Source organism: Chlorocebus sabaeus, chromosome 21, assembly GCF_047675955.1.
Source record: "Chlorocebus sabaeus isolate Y175 chromosome 21, mChlSab1.0.hap1, whole genome shotgun sequence".
In the NCBI taxonomy this organism is placed as follows: Eukaryota; Metazoa; Chordata; class Mammalia; order Primates; family Cercopithecidae; genus Chlorocebus; species Chlorocebus sabaeus.
The window spans coordinates 65,738,755-65,760,470 of NC_132924.1; the positions used below are offsets into that span (position 1 = coordinate 65,738,755).

At 36.1% G+C, this 21,716-nt stretch overlaps 1 protein-coding gene across 7 annotated transcripts in view; it reads right to left on the bottom strand.

Moving 5' to 3' along the window:
• DMTF1 (cyclin D binding myb like transcription factor 1) overlaps positions 1 to 21,716 on the bottom strand; it is a 44,604-nt gene that overhangs the window by 1,498 nt on the left and 21,390 nt on the right. For all 7 annotated transcript variants that reach the window (XM_007982311.3, XM_038004561.2, XM_073009160.1 and 4 more), the window contains 11 exons: positions 20,395 to 20,471; positions 15,461 to 15,618; positions 13,836 to 13,868; positions 12,836 to 12,945; positions 10,570 to 10,798; positions 9,159 to 9,310; positions 6,800 to 7,009; positions 3,789 to 3,874; positions 1,484 to 1,639; positions 737 to 1,114; positions 42 to 186 (listed from right to left, as the gene is read on the bottom strand). In XM_007982311.3, the coding sequence (XP_007980502.1) occupies positions 42 to 186; positions 737 to 1,114; positions 1,484 to 1,639; positions 3,789 to 3,874; positions 6,800 to 7,009; positions 9,159 to 9,310; positions 10,570 to 10,798; positions 12,836 to 12,945; positions 13,836 to 13,868; positions 15,461 to 15,618; positions 20,395 to 20,471 (1,734 nt within the window). The remainder of the gene's footprint in view (positions 1 to 41; positions 187 to 736; positions 1,115 to 1,483; positions 1,640 to 3,788; positions 3,875 to 6,799; positions 7,010 to 9,158; positions 9,311 to 10,569; positions 10,799 to 12,835; positions 12,946 to 13,835; positions 13,869 to 15,460; positions 15,619 to 20,394; positions 20,472 to 21,716) is intronic.

Sequence of the window (21,716 nt, forward strand, 5' to 3'; positions counted from 1 at the left end):
CACCTAAAATTTATCAGGCACATAGTATTATATTACAATACCTGTTAGTGTTGTCAAAGGCAAGACAGATTCAGTATCTATAACATCAGATGTCTGGATAAAGCCATGTGGTGAAGGAACGATAAGTATTGTTTCATCATCAATTGTTTGATCAACTTGTTCTTCTATAGTGGGAGACTCTAAACCCTAAATAACATTAAAAAAAAAGAGAGATTGACTCATATTCCTTACTAGTCTTCCTTAAAATCCCATGTATAGGTTAAACAGACTTAAACATGACCCATTTAAAAATCAGAATATAAAATAAAAAGTTAAGGTCTCACAGGGACAAAAGATGACCTCATGATCATACCTTTAACAAAAAGGAACTTACAAGGACTGGGTCAGTTATAGGTCAGCTGAATATAATAGAAGAAACAATGCTGTTACAGTGTAGGATGATATTACTAACCACTCTCAAGAAAATGCTTCTATGGGTTCTGACAAACATTTCTCAATGTTGTAGCTAGAGAGGGAAAAGTTTTAGTGAGGAACTATAGTAAGATAGAACATGGTTTTCTTATTCTTCCTGACTGCCACAGATCTCTACCTGCCTATTTCTGCCAGCAACAACACTGTGAGGTCTGAGGTAGGGGTTTGAGCTTAATTTCATGAGTCTAAAGAAAAAAGTTTCCCAAACTGCAGGTTTGAGGCTCAAGGCAAGAACCCACTGAGTTGTTCTTTAAGTACAACTTACCTCGGTAACATAAGCACTGGCTAAATCAGAGGGTGATTCCTCTTGTTTAAGGTCGGTGTCAGAAATTTCTTCTTCTGTTCTGACCATAACACTATTCATCAGTTCTGTGCTATTTTGGTCACTGAATTTGGATACATGAGCATCATTAAATGATGGCTCCACCGTCATCTTAGGGTGATGAATTTCATCTGGGAAAGTGTCTGCTTCTAGGGCATCTGGAGGCTCAGGAAAATCAGATGACTGAATATCACTATCTACTGTCAGTTCTGCTTGGGATATGGAAGAAGTGATGTCCTCTGTGGCAACAGTCTGAATGATGACTCTTGGTGTGTGACACTGCACTGTAACATTATCACTTGTGTTCAACAAATGTTCTGGCTATAAAACATTAAAGAACCTGTTAAAGTTGTAAATCAAATGACATTTATGGGGGTACCTCACTGTCTCCCCCATCTCTTACCTCTGGAACTGTAAAATACTTTTATCACTATTTTTCTACAGCCCTTGTCCTTTACTTGCTAGGGCCTTTGCTCTCCTAATGTCCCTATTCTAATGTATAGCCATCTTACATAAAGAGAAGGGATGAAACATACACTCCAGTGAAGGCAGAGTGATGGTGTATAACACTGTGCCTGGAATAGCAGCAGTGGGAAGAACTGTTTAGATAACTACCTTATATTTTGGTCCTTATCAACTAATCCTGGTCTATAGCAGGTGCTCAAAAATCAAGTAATTTATGTAACATACGGATAAAGCATGAACAATGATCTGTTCAGGAGAAGCAGGAGCAGCAGCTGTCAGGGTTACTGTGGGACTAGCAGTCAGAGTTAGGGGAAGGCCTTGGCTTGAGCTTGTTTGAAGTAGGTAGGTGCCTGGAGTGCCAGTGGGCTGTAGATGGAAAGACTAAAGGAAAAAGAAAAATAAGATAATTTAACAATGATTAAGTCTACTTTTATATACAAAAACCGGGACTGAGTTTAGTTTACTAGACACAAATGTACTTACCCATTGTGAAGCTACGAACAAGTAATACAATGTAGGGCATAATTGTCTCAAGTCATTACCTAGCCTGAAGGTTTAAGAGGCTGCTCTTTGCTCCTGTGTACTTCTATGGTCTGGTCTCAGCTTTGTTTCAGGGCACCAAGACAGTTGTATGAGCCACTGTTTCCAGTGCAGTAACCCACGACACCCAATCACCCCTCTTTTTCCTTTCTTTGTAGCACGTAAAAACTGGCAGTCCCCCAGTTTAAAAAAAAAAAAAAAAGGCACAACAGCAGTGTTTACTTGAACAGTTTTTCACCATATACTTTTAGGAAATTTTTCTGTACCCTGTCCCTTTCTGTAAAACAGTAATTAGCAATGTTTTGCTGAAGGAAAAAGATGTTTATCTGAAAAAGCTAGTTAACTATTAAATAATACATTTTCTTTTGAAATTTTTAAAGGAAGTATAATGAAATTATTGACCAATAAACTTTTCACGACCATAAGCTTCTATATAAAAAATGTGATTTAGGTTTATCTTGATATTCTAAAAAAGTATTTGCACTTAAAATAGGTCTGGGGATTAAAATCACGTAGCCTGTTTTTCAGTCTTGTGGACTGAGCTAAAACAACTCTCCTGGGTACTAAATCCCCAAATATAGTTTTCCTTATTGCCAAAGTGGAGATGGTAGCTACTTCTCATGGAAAGTGTTTGGGATTAGAAATGATTATGAAAGTGCCTGGAACTCTGTGAGGACTCAATTTCTTTTCTATATTAATCACATATGGTGAGGCATTATTTTAAATACTTTACATGCGTATATATGTTTTATTTAATATATTTAACTACATTTAATTTTTACAATTTTTTGAAGCTGGAGTACTATTATCCTGTTAATAAGGGAAAGCCTAAATATGGTGACCCCATAAGTTAAAAACCTGAACACACATACCTCAGATATGTAGGTGTGTATATATATTGTTTACCAGGGGAATGGGCTTAAAAAAGTGAAAGTTTTCTACCTGTGTCAAATGGTTATCTTACACATCCCCATTTCAGAGACCACTGGATTAGGAGACTGACTTAGGTTAAGTAAGCTGCCAGTAAAAGTTCCAAAGGTGGCCATCCTCTTGGGATTTGGCTGGGGAGAGGATGAATAAACTCTTGCACTAATAACCCTGTGTTCTTCACAGTAAAACTTTATTTAATAAAATTTTTCTTAAGGAAATATGAATTATAGGTTTGTTTTAGAAAGGGCATTCAGTCATGCTCCACTTTCAACCTACACTTTCAGCTGCAGGAAACCACTGATCTACTTTTCGATCTACAAATTTGCCTATTTTGGACATTTCAAATAAAGGGGAGCCAAGTACTATGTGGTATCTTGTGTTGTCTGGTTTCTTTCACTTAGCTTATTTTTCAAGGTTCATCTGTGTTGTACTGTGTTTCAGTATTTCGTTGCTGAGTAATATTTGCATGGCAATCGTACATTTTATCCATTTTTCTGTTGCTAGACATTTTGGTTGTTTAATGCCATGAACATTCATGTACAAGTTTTTATTGGACAGATATTTTCATTTCTCTTAGGTGGATCCTTTGATAACTCTGCTTAACCTCTTCAGAAGCTAAAAGCCAGCTACCTTTCCAAAGCAGCTAAAGCTACCTTTCTAAAGCAGCTAAACCACTTAGCACTGGGACTTTGAAATTTTGTATCCCCAGTGGCTAGTACAGTGTTTACTGAATGAATGTTGTTAAATTGCTCATGATTAGTTTGTCCACAAACTTTCTCAAATAACCAATATGAACTTTTTGGTTATAAATTATAACTCAGTACAAGTCCACAGTATGTATATACTTATTAGCACTGTCATTTTCATATATATAACATTTTGGTTTATATACAGATGAGAGAAAAGCTGATTAAAATAATAAAAGTGGAAGTCCGATTTAGTCTAGCATTCATTTGGCCTCTGACTTTTGTATTTCATTTGCTTATATGATTTATAAAAGTGATACCAATTGATCTTTCTCATGCATAAAAATGGCCAATATATATGAAGCGTTACTCACTGGAAGAATCTCAAATGTCTGTAGTGTTCCACTGTTTAGTGTTATTGTTTCTGAGTCAACGGTAGCAGCAGGAGAGTCTGTTGAAGCTGTGGTAATAAGGACAACAATAAATGTTTTGTAAATTTAAGTTTCTCTAGTGTACTCAATTATCATAAAGGCAATTTAATATTGAATAATTTGCCTGTAGACCTGAAGTCACTTACATTTCTTATGAGAGATAATGAATTCAATTTGTCAAGGATGGCATATAGTACAGGGGTGGGCTAACTATGGTCCACAAACAAATCCAGCTGATTGCCAGTTTTTGTAAATACAGTTTACTGGAACACAGCCACACCTATTGGTTTATATATTTTCTGTGGTTACTTTAGTACTACAACAGAGTTGAGTACCTGTAACAGACACCAGAAGGTCAATAAAGCCTAAAATATTTACTATATCTCTTCCTTTACAGAAAAGGTTTGCTAACCCTTGGTATACATGATTTAATGTTTCTAATGGTAGGAAGTTAAGAGGAACACACTATAAGACCAACCTGCAAAAAGACAGGAACTTGGTAAAAACTAATTTTCTTGTACATCTGGGTGAGCAGTATGGATGTCTGGACTGGTAGTCCAAAAATACTAGGCTTTAATCACTTCCTAGCAATATAAACCTGAGTAAATAACTTACTTTATAAACTAATGTTCAGATATTTTTACCTGTCCTGCCTACCTCATACAGTTAAAAGCATAAACCTCATAAAGCATAAAGTGCTTTTAAACACAAATAAATGTTAAGACAGCATTATTTCAGAAGACCACATTTGGGAGACTGAATAAAGATCAGACAGTATAATCTTTTTACATGTGTGTCAACTGAGGATCAGACTTGATCAACATCTGCTCAAGGTTAAATAGAACATACTAGCAATGTCATCTTTTTTGGTGCTTGCAGTCATACCTATAGGCAAATTATGTGAAATATGGCTTGGAATTGACTTTTAATGTGTAATGTTTATTAAATTCTGACTATAACACTTCTCAGCTATTTAAAAGGAATCTAATGCCCTTACCAACAGAAATGCACTTGATTCATATTATTCATCTTACTATTTGATGGATCCTTGAGATCATAGCTATAATAATTTGAAGGGGTTCCAGATAAGCTAAATCAATGTTAGCAAACTACTATCAGGGACAAATGTAGCCTAAGGCTAATATGGTTTTTACATTTTCAAAGGGTTGTTTAAAAGCAAAACAAAGACTATCCCTCAGAAACCTATGTAGCCTGCAAAGCCTAAAATATTTACTGTCTCTGGCTCATTACATAAAGCAATTTGCTGATCCCTGTTCCCTAACCTAAAAAACGAAAACGAGATTTTAGTTAGAATGCTACAAGTAATAGGTGGATTGTAGAACACTTGAGAAAATTCTAAATACTATTTTAAAATGCTGCTATCAATATTAAGGTATCATTTATAAAATGTCGGCCGGGCGCGGTGGCTCAAGCCTGTAATCCCAGCACTTTGGGAGGCCGGGACGGGTGGATCACGAGGTCAGGAGATCGAGACCATCCTGGCTAACACAGTGAAACCCCGTCTCTACTAAAAAATACAAAAAAAAATAGCCGGGCGAGGTGGCGGGCGCCTATAGTCCCAGCTACTCGGGAGGCTGAGGCAGGAGAATGGCGAAAACCCAGGAGGCGGAGCTTGCAGTGAGCTGAGATCCGGCCACTGCACTCCAGCCTGGGTGACAGAGCGAGACTCCGTCTCCAAAAAAAAAAAAAAAAAAGTTTGTCTTCCCAATGGGTACTGTCAACTCAATAGCCAAGAAAAACTAACACGCCCAATCAATTTATAACCAATAGCAACTCTCATATTTACTTGGACTAGTAATTTCAGTTGCTTTGCAATCCTCAGACTGAAACAAAAACAAAAAGAAATCCTTCATTCTTGATTACACTGATAGATAACCAAATTCAGATTAGGACTTTAAGAATAAGGTATGATTAGTTTAAATGTCTCTAAGGTAACTTTGACAGTCAATGCACATAGATACATGGTGTTAAACACCAATATATGATTCTGTGATTCTCAACCAGGGAATCATAATGGTACATTTAGAAATATGCAGGGTGTTTCTGTTTCTCATGATGACTGGCATATACTACTAACATTCTGTGGGCAAGATCAAAGGACACCGAATATCCTGCAATGTGAAGGAGTCTGCAAAAACCTGTCGCTCAAAATGCCAATAAATCACCTGGTTGAGAATAACATAATGATTGGAATACTCTTGGGTATCTTTTCAAATGCAGATAGCATCATGTAGACGAAAAACAAAAAAGACGAGTGAAGAATATGGTTCTGAGAATTTCATCCTCATTCCTTTTTTTTTGTCACTATAATTCGAGACTGACAGGAAGGGATAAAGATCAATTTGACTTAGATCTAAAGAAAAAAAAAGTTCTCACTCTAACAACGGCTAGGTTTCCATAATCTCATTAAGCACAAAACTGTCAAAAAACAGTTGCCCATAGGAAACTGGCCCTTTACTCCCTGAAGAAAATCATTCTCAACCTTGCCAAAACTCACTTCTTTACCAAACGACCTCAAATCAATCCCCAATTGATATGTCTTCTGGTGAAATTACTACACATGACACACCAGTTGGTAAATTCTATTTCTTTGCTTGACTGCTTTTTGGCTATTTTCTATCATTCATTCTAATTTCTATTTTTAATAATTTCTATTAAGTCATTAATTACAAAATCTAGAAATTAAGATGGTTTCAAATGGTTTATAATGGTTGGGCAACTGCCTATACATCCTTCCTGTCACACATTCCTGTCACACATTCCTGTCACACATTCAGTGTGCAAATATTAACTGAACAAAACATTTTTGGATGTCCTTCAGTTCACCTACTTGGGTAAATTTCTATTAACATTCTAGAAGACCAAAAAACATCAGAACCATTAACCAAATCATATAGATCAAATAGCGGGAATCTTGAAGATCAAACACTTACAAACATGGGTGATCTGGACTGGAATCTGCAAGGCTGCCATGGGGCTAGAAGAGATGGCTGTATTATCTTCCAAGCGGGCAACTCTTATCTGAACATGCTGTACACTGGAATTGGTATTACTGTTTGGAACTCCAGATCCTGATTTATTCTCCAAAAGCGTTGGGTTGTTTTTTTGGTTCTCATGTAACTGTTTAAGACCTTTTATTAAGACTGAAGGGAGATGGGTAGACAAAAAGAACATTGATTCTCCGACAGACCACCATCTAAGCAGCAAGGGAGGTGGGGGGAGGTAAGGAGGGAAAGTATTTGGAATAAATAATTGCACACTGGATGTGAGAGCTTATAAAAATAAGACATTTTAAAAAACAACATATCCTGAGATTTTTATAAACATTATCCATCGTAACATTTTAATTCTTAATATTGTTATTCTTGCCATCTAAGATGTATAATGTTAAAAAAAATAAAAAGGTAGACATTACAAAGAACATGAAAACGAACATTTTCTATTCCTAGGGTGTCTTGATAGAATTATTATTTAGGAAGAATACTGGCAATGCTAAACAGCTTATTTTCATTTTTTAAACGAATAGTGTGTATTTTTCCCCCCAGAGCTGAAGGGCCCTTGACTGTTGGTCTAGAGGTAGCAAGTGATCTTTTCCAAACAGTAATATGGTATTCCTGCACAGGGAAGCCAATTCTAGACTTTGTTTTGCTCTATTCATAAAATACGTTTATTCTCTGTAACTGGATTTTTTTTTTTTTTTAAGACAAGGTCTTGCTCTGTTGCTCAGGCTGGAGTGGCATGATCACAGCTCATTGCAGCCTCGAACCCCTGGGCTCAAGCCATCCTCCTGCCTCAGGCTGTTGCTTCCCAATAGCTGGACTACAAGCACATGCCCACCATGCCTGGCTAATTGGTTTTTATTTTTCTGTAGTAATGGGGTCTTGCTATGCTGCCCAGGTTGGTCTCAAACTTCCAGCCTCAAGTGATCCTCCTGCCTCAGCCTCCCACAGTACTGGGATTATAGGCATGAGCCACCATACCTGACCTATACCTGGGTATTTAATTTTTAAAAACCACATTTTCATCAAGCCAAAGTTCCTCAGCATTAAATTTTCCTTTTTGGAACAATGGAAGTTAAGAGTGTTATAATAAGGGGAATACATTTAATAACCTAAATTAAACAGACCGCACAACTCAATTTAGTACCTAAATGCAAAACAGGCAACGAAAAGTATGCTATGCTTCACTTTAAGCAAACCCAATTTAAGATACCTAGATTTACATAATAAATAAAATTAGAAAATTACAGAGCCTTTGTTCTACAAAATTATAACAGAATTTCTCTAACACGCCTAGTTAAGATATCTGAAATTACACAACTCACAAAAGTTGACTTAAACTTAGGTTTTCAGAAGTATATCTTTGTATAAAATAAAAATATAGTCATCAATCACTTAAGGATGGGGATACGTTCTGAGAAATGAGCCATTAGGTGATTCTGTCATGGAATCATCACAGTGTACTTACACAAACCTAGATGGTACAGCCTAGTACACACCTAGGCTAAAGGACCTATATAGTCTATTGCTCCTAGGCTACAAACCCTTACAGCATGTTACTGTACCAAATACTGTAGGCAATTGTAACACAATGGTAAATCTTTGTGTATCTAAACATCGAAAAAAAGTAAAAATACAGTATTTTAATATTGTGAGACCAATACTATGTATGACATCTGTTGTTGACTGAAAGGTTATAAGTGGCCAGCTATGCTGGTTCATGCAGGTAATCCCAGCACATTGGGAAGCCAAGCTGGGAAGATCACTTGAGCCCAGGAGTTGGAGACCAACCTGGGTAACATGGGAAGACCGCATCTCTACAAAAAAAAAAAATTAGCTGGGCATGGTGGCATGTGCCTATAATCATAGCTATTCAGGAGGCTGAGGTGGGAGGATCACTTGAGTCCACAGGTTTGAGGTTACAGTGAGCTATGATCACACCACTGCACGTCAGCCTGGGTAAGAGCTAGACCCTGTCTCTAAAAACATAAAAATTAAATCGTTATGTGGCATGACTGTATATGCAGATTTTATTTCCTCCTGATAGTTTACATAGAAGAACAAGAATGAGTATAAGTGTGTCCATTTTCATTTTAGGGGCTTTAGGAATTACAAACAGTAGTAATTCTTCTCTGGGGAAGAAAACAATTGTTGAGAGAAACAGGGCAGAAGTGTAAGTAGAAATCTGCTATGATCTCTCTTTAGCTGGGGCAGAGAACTTCTAACCTCTCACTCCTAAGGAGTAAATATGGCAAGAAAAGGGGAAGAGCTTAAAAAGCAAGTAATACATTACCAGGGAACGAAACATCCTTATGGTTTGCAATTTGCCTTTTGATGGTCCACCATTTACTTCGTAGCCATTGTGGTGAACGGACACTACTCCATCCCTCAGCTAACAGATCCCAGTTAATGTCATTTTCATCAGCTACATCAAGTTCTGCTATCCTACAGTTACAAAATAAGCATCTGTTAGACATTACATTAATTTCTCTATAAGAACCCCTCCTCTGACTACAGGTGATTACGCTGGCAAATAAAGGGAATGGCAGGTTATGCCAATGAGATGCTATTGTTAAGTTGCACGGGAAAGGATTCCAGGAGTGCAGATCTGCTTTCAGAGCTAACAGCTAAGAAATACCAACAGCAACAGCCTTTAGTTAAAGGTACAACCAATGGGCTAAACCATAAATGGTTAGAACCAGGTGAGGCACTGTGAAGGAAAAGGAGTATGGTAAAGGTTAGAATAAGAACAGATTTAGTTGTACAGTGTTCTGCAATGATTCATAGTGTGGCATTTACTAAGTCATTTATTTCCTGGATCTGAGTGTTTCCACTGTTAAGCAAAAATATTTAGAAATGAGCTATTTATAAAGATGACTAGTTGAAGAAAAAAAAAAAACAATCCAGTCTAAAAAATAAACAAAAACCCCCACAAAATCCAAAACAAAATAACACAAAAACAGTAGCTGCAATCAAAAACCAACACACTAGTACAACAAAATTTGAGGTTTAAAAAAAATCTATTCATTTTCTAGCTTTGTTGTGATTTCATTTTCAGTAGGGAGTAGCCATGGTGACAGTCTCTATTACTTCAGAGTCTTAAACAATTTCTTGCTATTTCTTGCTAGTATTTTTGCCCATTTTATTTTAGTTAATGAGTCTTAATGGTTAAACCAACTACTTTTTTAAAAAAGCTGGGATTATGATATCTTAAAGATTTTTCGAATTTGTATGAAACGGATGTGTTTGATTTGGTCTACTTTGAAGGTGTGGAGGTAACTACAGACTGGGCCCCCTTCTTGGAAATCTTAGCACAGTAGCCAAGAATTGAAGGGCATGGAGACTGAACAGCCATCTTATCCTAAACGTGTTCCCCTTATAGGACTGAGGCACATTGGTGGGACAGTGGAAAAGCTGCACTGCCTCTGCCTGTGCCATACCTGTTCTGTGGATATAGAGAGGACTTCAGTCTCCACGCCTTCAATCTGGTACTTTGCACGAGCACTAAATCCACTAAAAGAAAAGGAACACAAAACAAAACAAAAAAAGAGCTCAATATGGAATACTTAAGATGTTAAACAGTAGTGCTCTATGGAAAGGATACTTTTCAGACACTAGGCATCTAGGGAAACCGAGAGGAAAGTCTATCAAGACATCCACAGCAATTAAGTTGTTTCTGTCATTACAAGATTCAGGACACAAACCTGAGGATGAGATTGATTTCATCTTCCTTGGTCCATTCGGTACCTCCACTCTGTTTCCAATTCAGGTAGTTGAGCCATTTAGAACGACATTGCTTTTCTGAGCGGGTACCCACTCGTTCAGCCACAGCTGCCCAAGATACACCCTGTGTGACTATGTCACCTGGCTCAGTGCTTGTCAACTCATGAACCACTTCTGCGAGTCTCTTTTCTTCTTCTTCTGTCCACTTCCCTGAAAGAAGGAAATCATCCAGACTACCACTGCTAACTTCTTTTACAAATCTGATTCAGCCCTGTATTTACAAGGACCGATGGGAAGTATGCAGTAGTACTAAGAGTTTGTTTCTGAATGACCCTCTGGTGGAAAACCATATATACCCACTAAGACAGTTTCATTTTACTAGCCCAGAGAGGGTCTCAGTAGAAAAGAAACTGAAGAATCCTATGGAAAGCACTCACCAATTATGAAAAGAAAAACCACCCAAAACGTAACTACAAAGAAGAATGTATTCTCAAGTTACACTAAGTCCTTTATAAACAGTAAAGTGGGAAGACCTTCATCAATGGCTGACAGACAAGAAATGGCATGCTTTTTTTCTTACTCTCACCTAAGATTCCCTGGTCTGCAAAAGTAGAGTAAGTTCAAGAGGCAATTACTTATAGGAATGAATGATGAGACACTAGGGAAATAATGGGCTCAACCTATTTTAGTAAAAACTAGGTTTCTACCATCTTGTTTCCCCACTATCCCAACTCCAAGCTACTGTGATGAAATATTAGTAAAGTCTGATACAAGTATTTATATTTATTTTTATTCCTGTGTTTTCTCAACCCATAAACCCACTAATAGATAATCCCAAATGTTCCTCTCAGTCTTTTTCTTATGGAGCTAGAGCAGAAACACAGGGAACAAAGAGAACCATTTTTTTTCATCTTCTTTACCTGTTTCTGTTTTGTTATTACTAGCTAAAAACCTCTAGAAAATTTCAAAAAGACTGTGCTTGCTTCGGCATTCCATTCATCCAGCAAATGTTTATTGAATTTTCATTATATGCTAAGCACAGTTACGAATACTCTGGACGGATTCAAGATGAAGTCCTACTCTTCTATTCTAGCATGGTGTTAAAGGATGGGACCACTTTGAGACTGTGCTGTTTCATGGCGTGGCCTCAACAGCAGCTGAATGTCACAACATGAGAAGGAAGCAGGCAGATCTATCAATCCCTCAGGCTGGCAATCAGGAAATGCCACTGTGTCCTTCCAAATTATGTTACCAAAAGTGGTTCTGTACTCACAGCATCTTACATGAACCTCTGAGATCCTATTCTAAATCTAAAGCTTACAGCCCTGCTTCTTTCATTAAACTAGCCATGTCACAGAATGACAAAGCTGGTAGGACGTATGTTCTCACTGCTCTGCAGGTAACAGTTCTGATTTCATTTTAGTAGAGCAAGGGGTTAAGGACAAAATGTATATGCCCTAGAAGCTAAAGCTAAACTTCAGAACTTTTTTTTTTTTTAATTGAAACAGTGGGCATGGATTACGGATGCTTCAGAGAACATTATGGCTAAATGGGCACTATGAGACCATCTACTCTAATCTCTTTATTTTACAGAGGGAAGTGAGGCTCAGAAAGGTTAAATGACAGTTAATGGCGGAGCCTAAATACGTTGTTGGTTGCAAAGATTAGGTTTAACAATATGACTAGGACATTTGTATGCATTAAGAGGCATTTGTGGTCTTGCCAGGGGACTGAAACACCAATCGTAAATTTTTTCTATGGAAAAATATAGTTTGAGTTTAAAATAAGCAAAATATGTACAAATCTTTGGAACACAGCTTCTTCCTAATTTGGGACTTACCTGTGACTAAAGTTTTTCATAAACACTCACTGATTAGCTGTTGCTAATGTAAATTCAACAGTTAGATGGGCCTAAATTAAAATTACTTGCTGCATGTATGTCTTCAAAATACTTTCTCAACTGGGGAAGTATTGAAATTGCTACAAAACTGAAACATGTCAGATCCGAATCATTTTGACACTAAGGTGATGTTGTGTTCCTGAAGACAATGTTACCTTTTACAAAAACAAAGTAAAAGATTAGTTTGATGTATCTAATAAGCTCAAGTAAAAGGAAGACTAGAAAATAAACTCTGAACTAAGATGAATGATCTAAATCGCTCCCCCAGAACAAAGAAAAGGCAATATCCTAAGGGGCAGGAGGCTTAAGTGGTGATAAGAAAACGCTACCAGGAGCAGTCACAGTACCTGTGTTGCAAGTATCCTTCATCAGTCGGCACCGATCTTTGACAGAAGATGCACTTCTTCCTAGCGCCGCCCCTATTGTTGCCCAGTCATTGCCATGCTTTATCCGGAGCCTAAAACAAGAGTCTGCCAATCAGCATTTGGTTCAATTGTTTTCTCCCTTTTAATTTCATCATTTATTCTTCATTCTTCTTCTTCCCATTTGACTGGTTTGGAAGTTGTGGGCAGCAATACTTTGAGAGCCAAAGTTTGAAAGTGTGGCCTTTTTTTGGGGTCCACAGTTGTCTGTGGGTGAAAAAAAAACAGGCAGCAATTGCCTTTTTCCTGGGTCAGAGAAGAAATAAGTAACTTGGATATGTGTTCAAAAAAGACCAATTTCCCCTCAGGTTACTGACACAATCTCCCAGGCAAGCCCCAGACTTTCCCTTTTGAGCATATACCCAACAAACTCTTCTTTAGACATCTAAAAAAGTTTCACAGGCTTTTAACAGATTATAAACAGAATCTACCTTCAAATTTTTTCATGATCCATACAATTCATTAAACTATACGTTAAGGCCTAACTCAATAAAGCAAAATTCTATTTCCTGAGATTCAATAGTCTTTGCAAAGTTGAGTCAGCCCAGATATTCACTGAAACATTTGCCAAGTCACCATTCTAAACTGAGCCATGTAGCACAACCCTGGTTTTGATCCTGGTATATAAATTCCCCAAATTTAGTCTTCAGCCACCAAAAATGGCCCCTTAATCTTTTCTGGAACCCCTATTAGTGGTCTGAGGAAGCATCTGGTGAATGGCAACAGGAGACCAGATTTATACATTATGAGAATGGTTATTTTGTGCAAGTATGGATTTGATGTGATCTTTTTAAGGCCAATCATGCTTAACAGGAGAATTCAATTATACCAGTCTGCCAAAAACCTCTTGAAATTTTCAAAGTAAAACTTTTAAGGACGTAAGACATTTAAAAAAAAATAGAATGAAAAAAACTTTAAAACTTACTCCTTGAGCTTCTCAATTTCTTCAGGTGTATATCTAGAAATTCAGAGAAATTTTTAAAAAATCAATCAAAACAATGAATGCTAAAAACCTTAATAAAAATCAGAATTTCATTTAGGGAGCTGAATGTTAAGTCACTTAGCATATGATAATACTTTCAAAGTAACCCATTTTAAAGTGGACTAATAAAAGGTGAGAATAGGTAGGGTGTGGTGGCTCAGGCCTACAATCCCATCACTTTGGGAGGCCAAGGCAGGCAGATCACCTGAGGCAAGGAGTTCGGGACCAGCCTGGCCAACATGGCAAAACCCCATCTCTACCAAAAATAGAAAAGTTAGCTGGGCGTGGTGGCGGGCGCCTGTGAGCCAAGATCATCATGCCACTGTACTCCAGCCTGGGCGACAGAGACTCTGTCTCCAAAAAAAAAAAAAAAAAGTTGAAAAGAAATGCTTCTATTTTTATTTTTTTTAAACAGTAAATATTTTTAGTTATAATAAAGGTAAGGATTGTATAATTTTCTCCAGGAAAAAAAAATCAACATTTAAAACAAACATTCGCTCCTATGCTGTCTAACACTTCCTTTATTTCAAACTTAGATTTTGGCACTCTCAAATCATAACTATTCCAAAAAAACTTATGGGTGACATTATAAACTTGAGCTAAAAAGAAAATCTAAAAACAAAAAAAGTCTACAGAAAATTCTCTCAAAGCACTGAAAAAATTAAAATTATCTTTATTTCCTTTACCCAGGTATGGACATCTGACATACTCTTGCTCTTTATTTCAGTAGGCAAGTACTCAATACAGCCAATGTAATGTTCTTTTAAAAAATGTCCATTTAATAACTATGAAAGTCTGCTCACTTTGTAACCATTTGTAATGCATGGAAAGTTTATGAATAGTTAACAAGTCATTTATGCTTCATTTACAATTTTTTCTCTTTTTCCACTGTCACAAAAACATAATTTAATCCTCTTCAGCTTTCAAATGTATTTTCATTAGCAGGCTGCTGAAGAGCTAGAGCTCCACCATTAGCTCAGCAGTACCTAATAAGCCAAACTACTGCCACCTAAAATTTCCAAAGAGAAATTAAAAATATGTCAGTAACAATATACAATCACTGCATTTGAAGAATCTTAATGATGCCTTCCCATAAATGCTACCTAAAACAGAAATCCATGCATTGTTTTCAGAAATGTAGTTCTTTTCCATTCTGATTTAAAAAGAAAAAAAAAAAAGGGCCACTGGCCTAGGAATGCTATATTCTAAAAACAAATAGGAAAAATGTTACCAATAAATTTCAAGTTATTTTCACACTTCTTAAATCTTTAATCAGTACTGTACTTTTTATGTTACTTTACTACAAAGCAGACTTTGACATATTAAGTAAGCCAAGTCTTAAATCTAACCTATATAAAGTGAATTAGATCCTAATTTCTAAAAGAGGCTTTAATAATAAGGTTTCACCATATTCACAACATGGACCTGGAAGATAAAAATATTAACAATAATTCATAGCTGTCTTCAATTAATACCTTGACCATAATTCTATTTTTTTAAAAAATGGACAGTTCCTCAGATATTACCCCTAATTACATGAAAACATGCAGCATTACAAGTTTTCATACTTTCCCACATGGTTTCTGTCATCATACATGCGAAGCACTCTTCTATAAACTGCAAACAAAGGCCGGTTCAGACCCCATGCTATAGTCCTGTAGAAATCTTTTCTTTCGTCTTTTGACATCTCAAAGATGATTTCTGTAGCATCTTTTATTCCGCGTGCCTAAATGGGTTACATTTCTTTGATTTAGGGATTTCTGATAAAATGCATATGGATATACTATGCTTTTAAAATATCACTAATTCATTAATAAATCAAATATAAACTTTTAAGGTGTTGCAAGAGATAAAAAAAGTGACACTTAAATGTTCCAAGAATAAACTATCAAATTCAATAAATTCAATTTCCGTCAACTCTTTTACAATTACAAAAGGTTAAAAATAGATCTAAAGAAAGTAGAAGGAAGCAAATCACAAGAGCAAAATCAATGGAATCCAGAATCAAAAGGATAAACTAATCTAGAAATTGGTTCTTTGAAAACATCCATTAAGATTAATAAAATTTGAAATGATTAAAGTTCTGCCAAAAAAAAAAAAAAAAAAGACACAAACAATATTAGCAATGGGAAAATGGGGCCTAAGTAGAGATGCTGCAGAGATTAGACCATTAACAAAGTAACATTATGAACAATTTTATGGTCATAAATTTAAATTTTGGTAAAATGAATAAATTCCTAGAAGACATCAAACATCAACTTACCAAAACTGACTCTGGAAGAGACAGAAAATCAAATAGGCACAGACCATCAAGAAAATCTAATCAGTTATTAAATAATCTTCCCACAATAAAAACAGTAGGCCCACATGACATAGATGACATTATAGGTAAATCCTACCAAATAGACACATAATCCTGTCCTTAAACTATTCAAAAGTTAAAAAAAAAAAAGTGGGTACATTTCTTTGCTTATTTTGTCAGGCTAGCATAATCTTAATAGTGAAACCAGAGGAGGACAGTTTCAGAAAAGAATTTTCAGGTCAAACTCATTCACTAACATAGATCTCCTAATAGTATTTTAGCACACTGAACCCAGCAATGTATAAAAACATTAGTATGTCCAGGTAGAAAAGTGAATTTATCCCAGGAATACAAGTTTGTGTTAATTTCAGGAAAATTATTAATGTAATTAATCACATCAGCAGATTTATGGAAAAAATGTAAAATCTCAACAGATGTGGGAAAAGCATTCATAAAATTCAGTATTCATATATGTATGTCTTACCAAATTAGGATTCACTGATAATCAGATTTTTTAAAAAACCAAAATTATAAAGATTAGAAAAGTGGAATCACTTGTAATATATAGGTAGAAACACAAAAAAATCTATGAAAAAAATTATGTGATTTAAAAAAGAACTAATTTTAGCAAGGTTGCTAGATACAAAATCAAAATGCAGTTATTTGCGTTTCTACTCAAAGTTTACATAACATTTTTAAAAGTTCCCACACGGCATCAAAATTAAGAGTATCAGAACTTAGGCAAGTTATCAATGTCCTTTATGGAGGAAAATATAAAACCTGACATTGAGGAGGAACTAAGAGTTATACCATGTTCTTCAACAGGAAGATGACATACTGTGAAGATATTACTTCCCCCCAAATCAAAGTACAAATTCAATGCCATCCAATAAAAACTCCATTTGAATGTTTCACTCTCTGTAAGCTGATTTTAAATTTATAACAAAAGAGCAAAGGGCCAAGAATAGCTAAGACATTTATGAAGAGACTTGCCCCATTGGATATTGGGACTTCTGAAGACAGCACTGTACTGGTGCAGGTATCAACAAATAGAACCCTGAAAACAAATCAGAAAACCTAGAAACAAATTTGTGGCAGCTTGATTTAGAACAGAATGGACACTGTAAGTTAGGAATTAGACATCTATACAGAAAGAGATATAACTGAAATTATATCTCACACCTACAGCCATGAAATGCAGAATTATAAAACTTTTACAAGATAATGTGAGAATGTCTTCATGCCCTTGAGGCAGGGAAGGATTTCTTAAGCAAGCATGCATGCAAAACAAACAAAAAAGATGATACACTTGATACTGCAGTTAAAAATTTTTTATCAAATGACACCTAAAGAGAAGGAAAAGACAGGCCACTAAATTGGGACAATTTTGTATCTGTAATACAAATGACCAATAAACCATTAGTACCCAGCATACATTAAGAAAGTCTAAGTTAAACAAAACAGTTAACCCCACAGAAAAACTGGTGAAAGACACAGGAATTTCAAAGAAGAAACACAAATAGCCAATAAGCATATCAAAATGTTATCAGAGAAACAAATTAAAATCATAATTAATACCCACTAGATTTGTACAAATGAATAGCAAAAAAACTAAAAGAACCCAAATGACCATTAACTGTGAAATGGGTAACTTGCACATTTGCACGATGAAATACACCTAAATAAAAGGGTAAGGATATTAAAATAATAATGAGTTACAGAATATCCACAGAATTAATCTATTTATATATATTTCAAAAACAGGTGAAATCACAGTGTATGCATTTTATATACTTTTGAATGTATGAAACTTCACAGCACAAAATTTCTACATTTCAGAATGTTTTCTAAAATTCTTTTACTTATGCAGTTCCAATTTTGCCAGTGATTCAACCTAAATATTTACTGATCTACTACATGCAAGCACACTGTGTTGCAGGATGACCATAGAGTGAAATAAAAGATTCTTCTGCCTCCACACTCTTTGCCCTTTTTCTCGCTTGTGGAAGTTACTTTCATTTATCCTTTTAACCCAAATATGAAACATATGACATCCAACTAATTGGAACTCTCTGAAGTTTAAAACTGGCTCTACAGAAGTCTTAGAAGAGCACTACATAATAAAAGCTATGGTCAAAAACCCAAATTGAACAAATTATCTTTTTTCAAGATAATCTTTTGAACATTTCCTATTTCTGCCAATTTGATCATCATTCTCCCAATCACCTAAAATAAAAACTCTTAAGTTGCTCTAACTCCTTTTCCTTCTTTCCCAACACTCAGTTCAGGCATCCTTGCAGATACTTGGTTATCTGCCCTGTCTCTATCAATTCTATTTCTACCACTGTAGTTTAAGTCCTTTGCCACTATCAGTTGGTCTACTGAAACAGTCCTCTAAAAAGTCTCAAATCCTACTCACACTCCTGCCCATTAATCACTAACTTGGAAGGGTCCTCGGAGATGATCTACTTTAATCCCCTAGACAAGGAACTAGCTTAATTCTCAAAGTTCAGTGTTCCTTAGCACTGATTACTGCTTTATCTAAACTAGTAGCATTTTCCAGGATTAACTGAAGCATATGTGACTAGTGGACAACTTAAATACACTTCTGGATTCATTTTCAATGGCCAATGTATTTGTTTCTCTTAAAACAACAAACATGGTGGAAGGATCCCATTTATTAGTAAAGAATTAGAAGTTTTAAAATTCTATATTTCAAAAAGCTTAGCTTGGGAAAGTTGCAGTTAAAATTAAAATTTAAAATGTGGACCTTCTATCTAGGCAGCACTGTATTTCTACATTAGTGTTGAGTGGAAAATTTAAAGTAAGCAGTCAATATATCAAACGATAGGAGAATGGTTAAACACTGTATACCATCCTTCCCCAAATGATGCTAATGGTCTACATTTCAGACATAACACTATTTGAATCTAACTCCATTACAGAAATGGTCAGCAAGTTCCTTACTCAACTAAACTACTAGCTTTTCTTAAACCCTTTAATGCTTCTCATCTGCTATAGGATAAAGTTCAAATTCTTTGGCATGGACTTCAGAGCCCAGTTTTCCAGAGGCTATTTATCTCAGTTCAAGGTAAAGGGGTTAATTTAATGTGCGTTGGTTTTGATCTTTGATTTCTTGCTGCTTCAGCTTGTATTCATGTAGTTCCCTCCAATTCTACTCTAGCCCAAGTACCCTTCTTTAAGACAGCTCAAATCCTTTTTCCAAAATTTTCCATAACTGCTCTAAAAACTCTTCTTTCTGTAAACTTGTACAGAACTCACATGTATCATTCACATGATACAAGGCTTTGTATCACTCTTCACCTGTTTCCAGCCTGCCCAAATGGATCACTGACTTCAAAAGCAAACACTGTTAAAGCAATCCATGCCTTAACACAATCCAAAGCCTTAAAAATATTGTGTTCAAAAGACATTTAATGAAGAGTACTAAGCTAACAAGAAATAAACCTGAATAAGAAAATAAACTAAATTTTTGATTTTTTTTAAAAGGGAAAGACTACTATGACATCAAAAATTCATTCAAAGATGCATACCTTAGCTGGGCGTGGTGGCTCATGCCTATAATCCCAACACTTTGGGAGGCCGAGATGGGCGGATCACCTGAGGTCAGCAGTTTGCGACCAGCCTGGCCAACATGGTGAAACCCTGTCTCTACTAAAAATACAAAAATTAGCCATGCGTGGTGGTGCATGCCTGTAATCCCAGCTACTCAAGAGGCTGAGGCAGGAGAATAGCTGGAGCCCAAGAGACGGAGGTTGCAGTGAGCTGAGATTGTGCCACTGTACTCCAGCCTGGGCAACAGAGCAAGACTCTGTCTCGAAAAAACAAAAACAAAAACAAAGAAAGATGCATACCTTAAGCTTTTAAACAATATAAATTAAACTATATAAGCCTTCTTGAAAGATAAGACTTTAAAATGTTGAGAGGCTACTAAGATTTTATGTAAACTTTAGGGTGGCAACTAAAGTAGTAAAGCGATTTTAAACTGAGAATTCAAAATATTATTATACTATAATAATGTATTTTAGAATTATTCAGCTACAACATGTTAGCCATTACAAAAATCCATTACAAAAATAAGTAAAAAGTTCCTAATAAGTACATACAACATACTGTGTCGGTATTTCTGCAACTAGCAATAAACAAATTAGTGAAACATAAAAATATGCCATAAGATACCTTTAGATAGCGTTCAATATTGTTCATCAAAATATCAATTTCTTCCTTGGACCACATCCCCTGCTTCCATTTATGCCCTTTAAAAGAAAACAAGTAATGTTAAAAAAAAAAAAAAACAAAAAAAAACTTACTCTTTGAAAGAAATAAAACACCAAAGATTCCTTTGTGAATATATTTGGGGATAAAATTTAGCTAATTTCATTTCTCATTCCTCTGAAATCTGAAAGGTCTCTAGGTTAAACTTGCTTTTGTAACTTCTGGATTTTAAGCTATAGTACATTTATTTGACCCTACTAAAAAAAGACAATGATAATTAAAAGATTTTTAAAAAATTACCTCTCTTAGCCTTTCAACAATATAGAACTGCTAAAAAGAAACATAAAAGTAAAAAAAGCCAAATCATGCTCAAAACTTTTTGAAAAATTTCTCCAGTGAAAATTGTATGGGCAAAAAGAACATATACAAATGTTGGGAGCAAGCACCCCAAAATCTGGCCATAAACTGGCCCCAACACTGGCCATAAACAAAATCTCTGCAGCACTGTACCACGTTGTTCATAATGGCCCTAACACAAAAGCTAGAAGGTTGTGGGTTTACACACACAACTGCTGCAGTTAACTAGCCCAATCTATTCCTTTAATTTGGCCCATCCCTTCATTTCCCATAAGGTATACTCTTAGTTAATTTAATATCTATAGAAACAACGTTGATGAGTGGTTTGCTGTTAATAAATATGTGGGTAAATCTCTGTTCGGGGCTCTCAGCTCTGACGGCTGTCAGACCCCTATTTCCCACTTTACACCTCTTATATTTCTGTATGTGTGTCTTTAATTCCTCTAGGGCTGCTGGGTTAGGGTCTCCCGGACTCTAGGGCAAGGTAAATATTGAATAACAAGTGAATAATGTATTCTTTTTTTTTTTTTTTTTTGAGGCGGAGTCTTGCTCTGTCGCCCAGGCTGGAGTGCAGTGGCACTATCTCGGCTCACTGCAAGCTCCGCCTCCTGGGTTCATGCCATTCTCCTGCCTCAGCCTCCCGAGTAGCTGGGACTACAGGCGCCTGCCACCACGCCCGGCTAGTTTTTTGTATTTTTTAGTAGAGACGGGGTTTCACCGTGTTAGCCAGGATGGTCTCGATCTCCTGAACTCGTGATCCACCCATCTCGGCCTCCCAAAGTGCTGGGATTACAGGCTTGAGCCACCGCGCCCGGCGAATAATGTATTCTTAAAGAGTATTTACTATACAGTGGTTGAAAATGATTTACATTTTTCTGCTTCCTTTCTGTACTTCACAGTGGCACACACACAACGTTCACTTTTTTTGT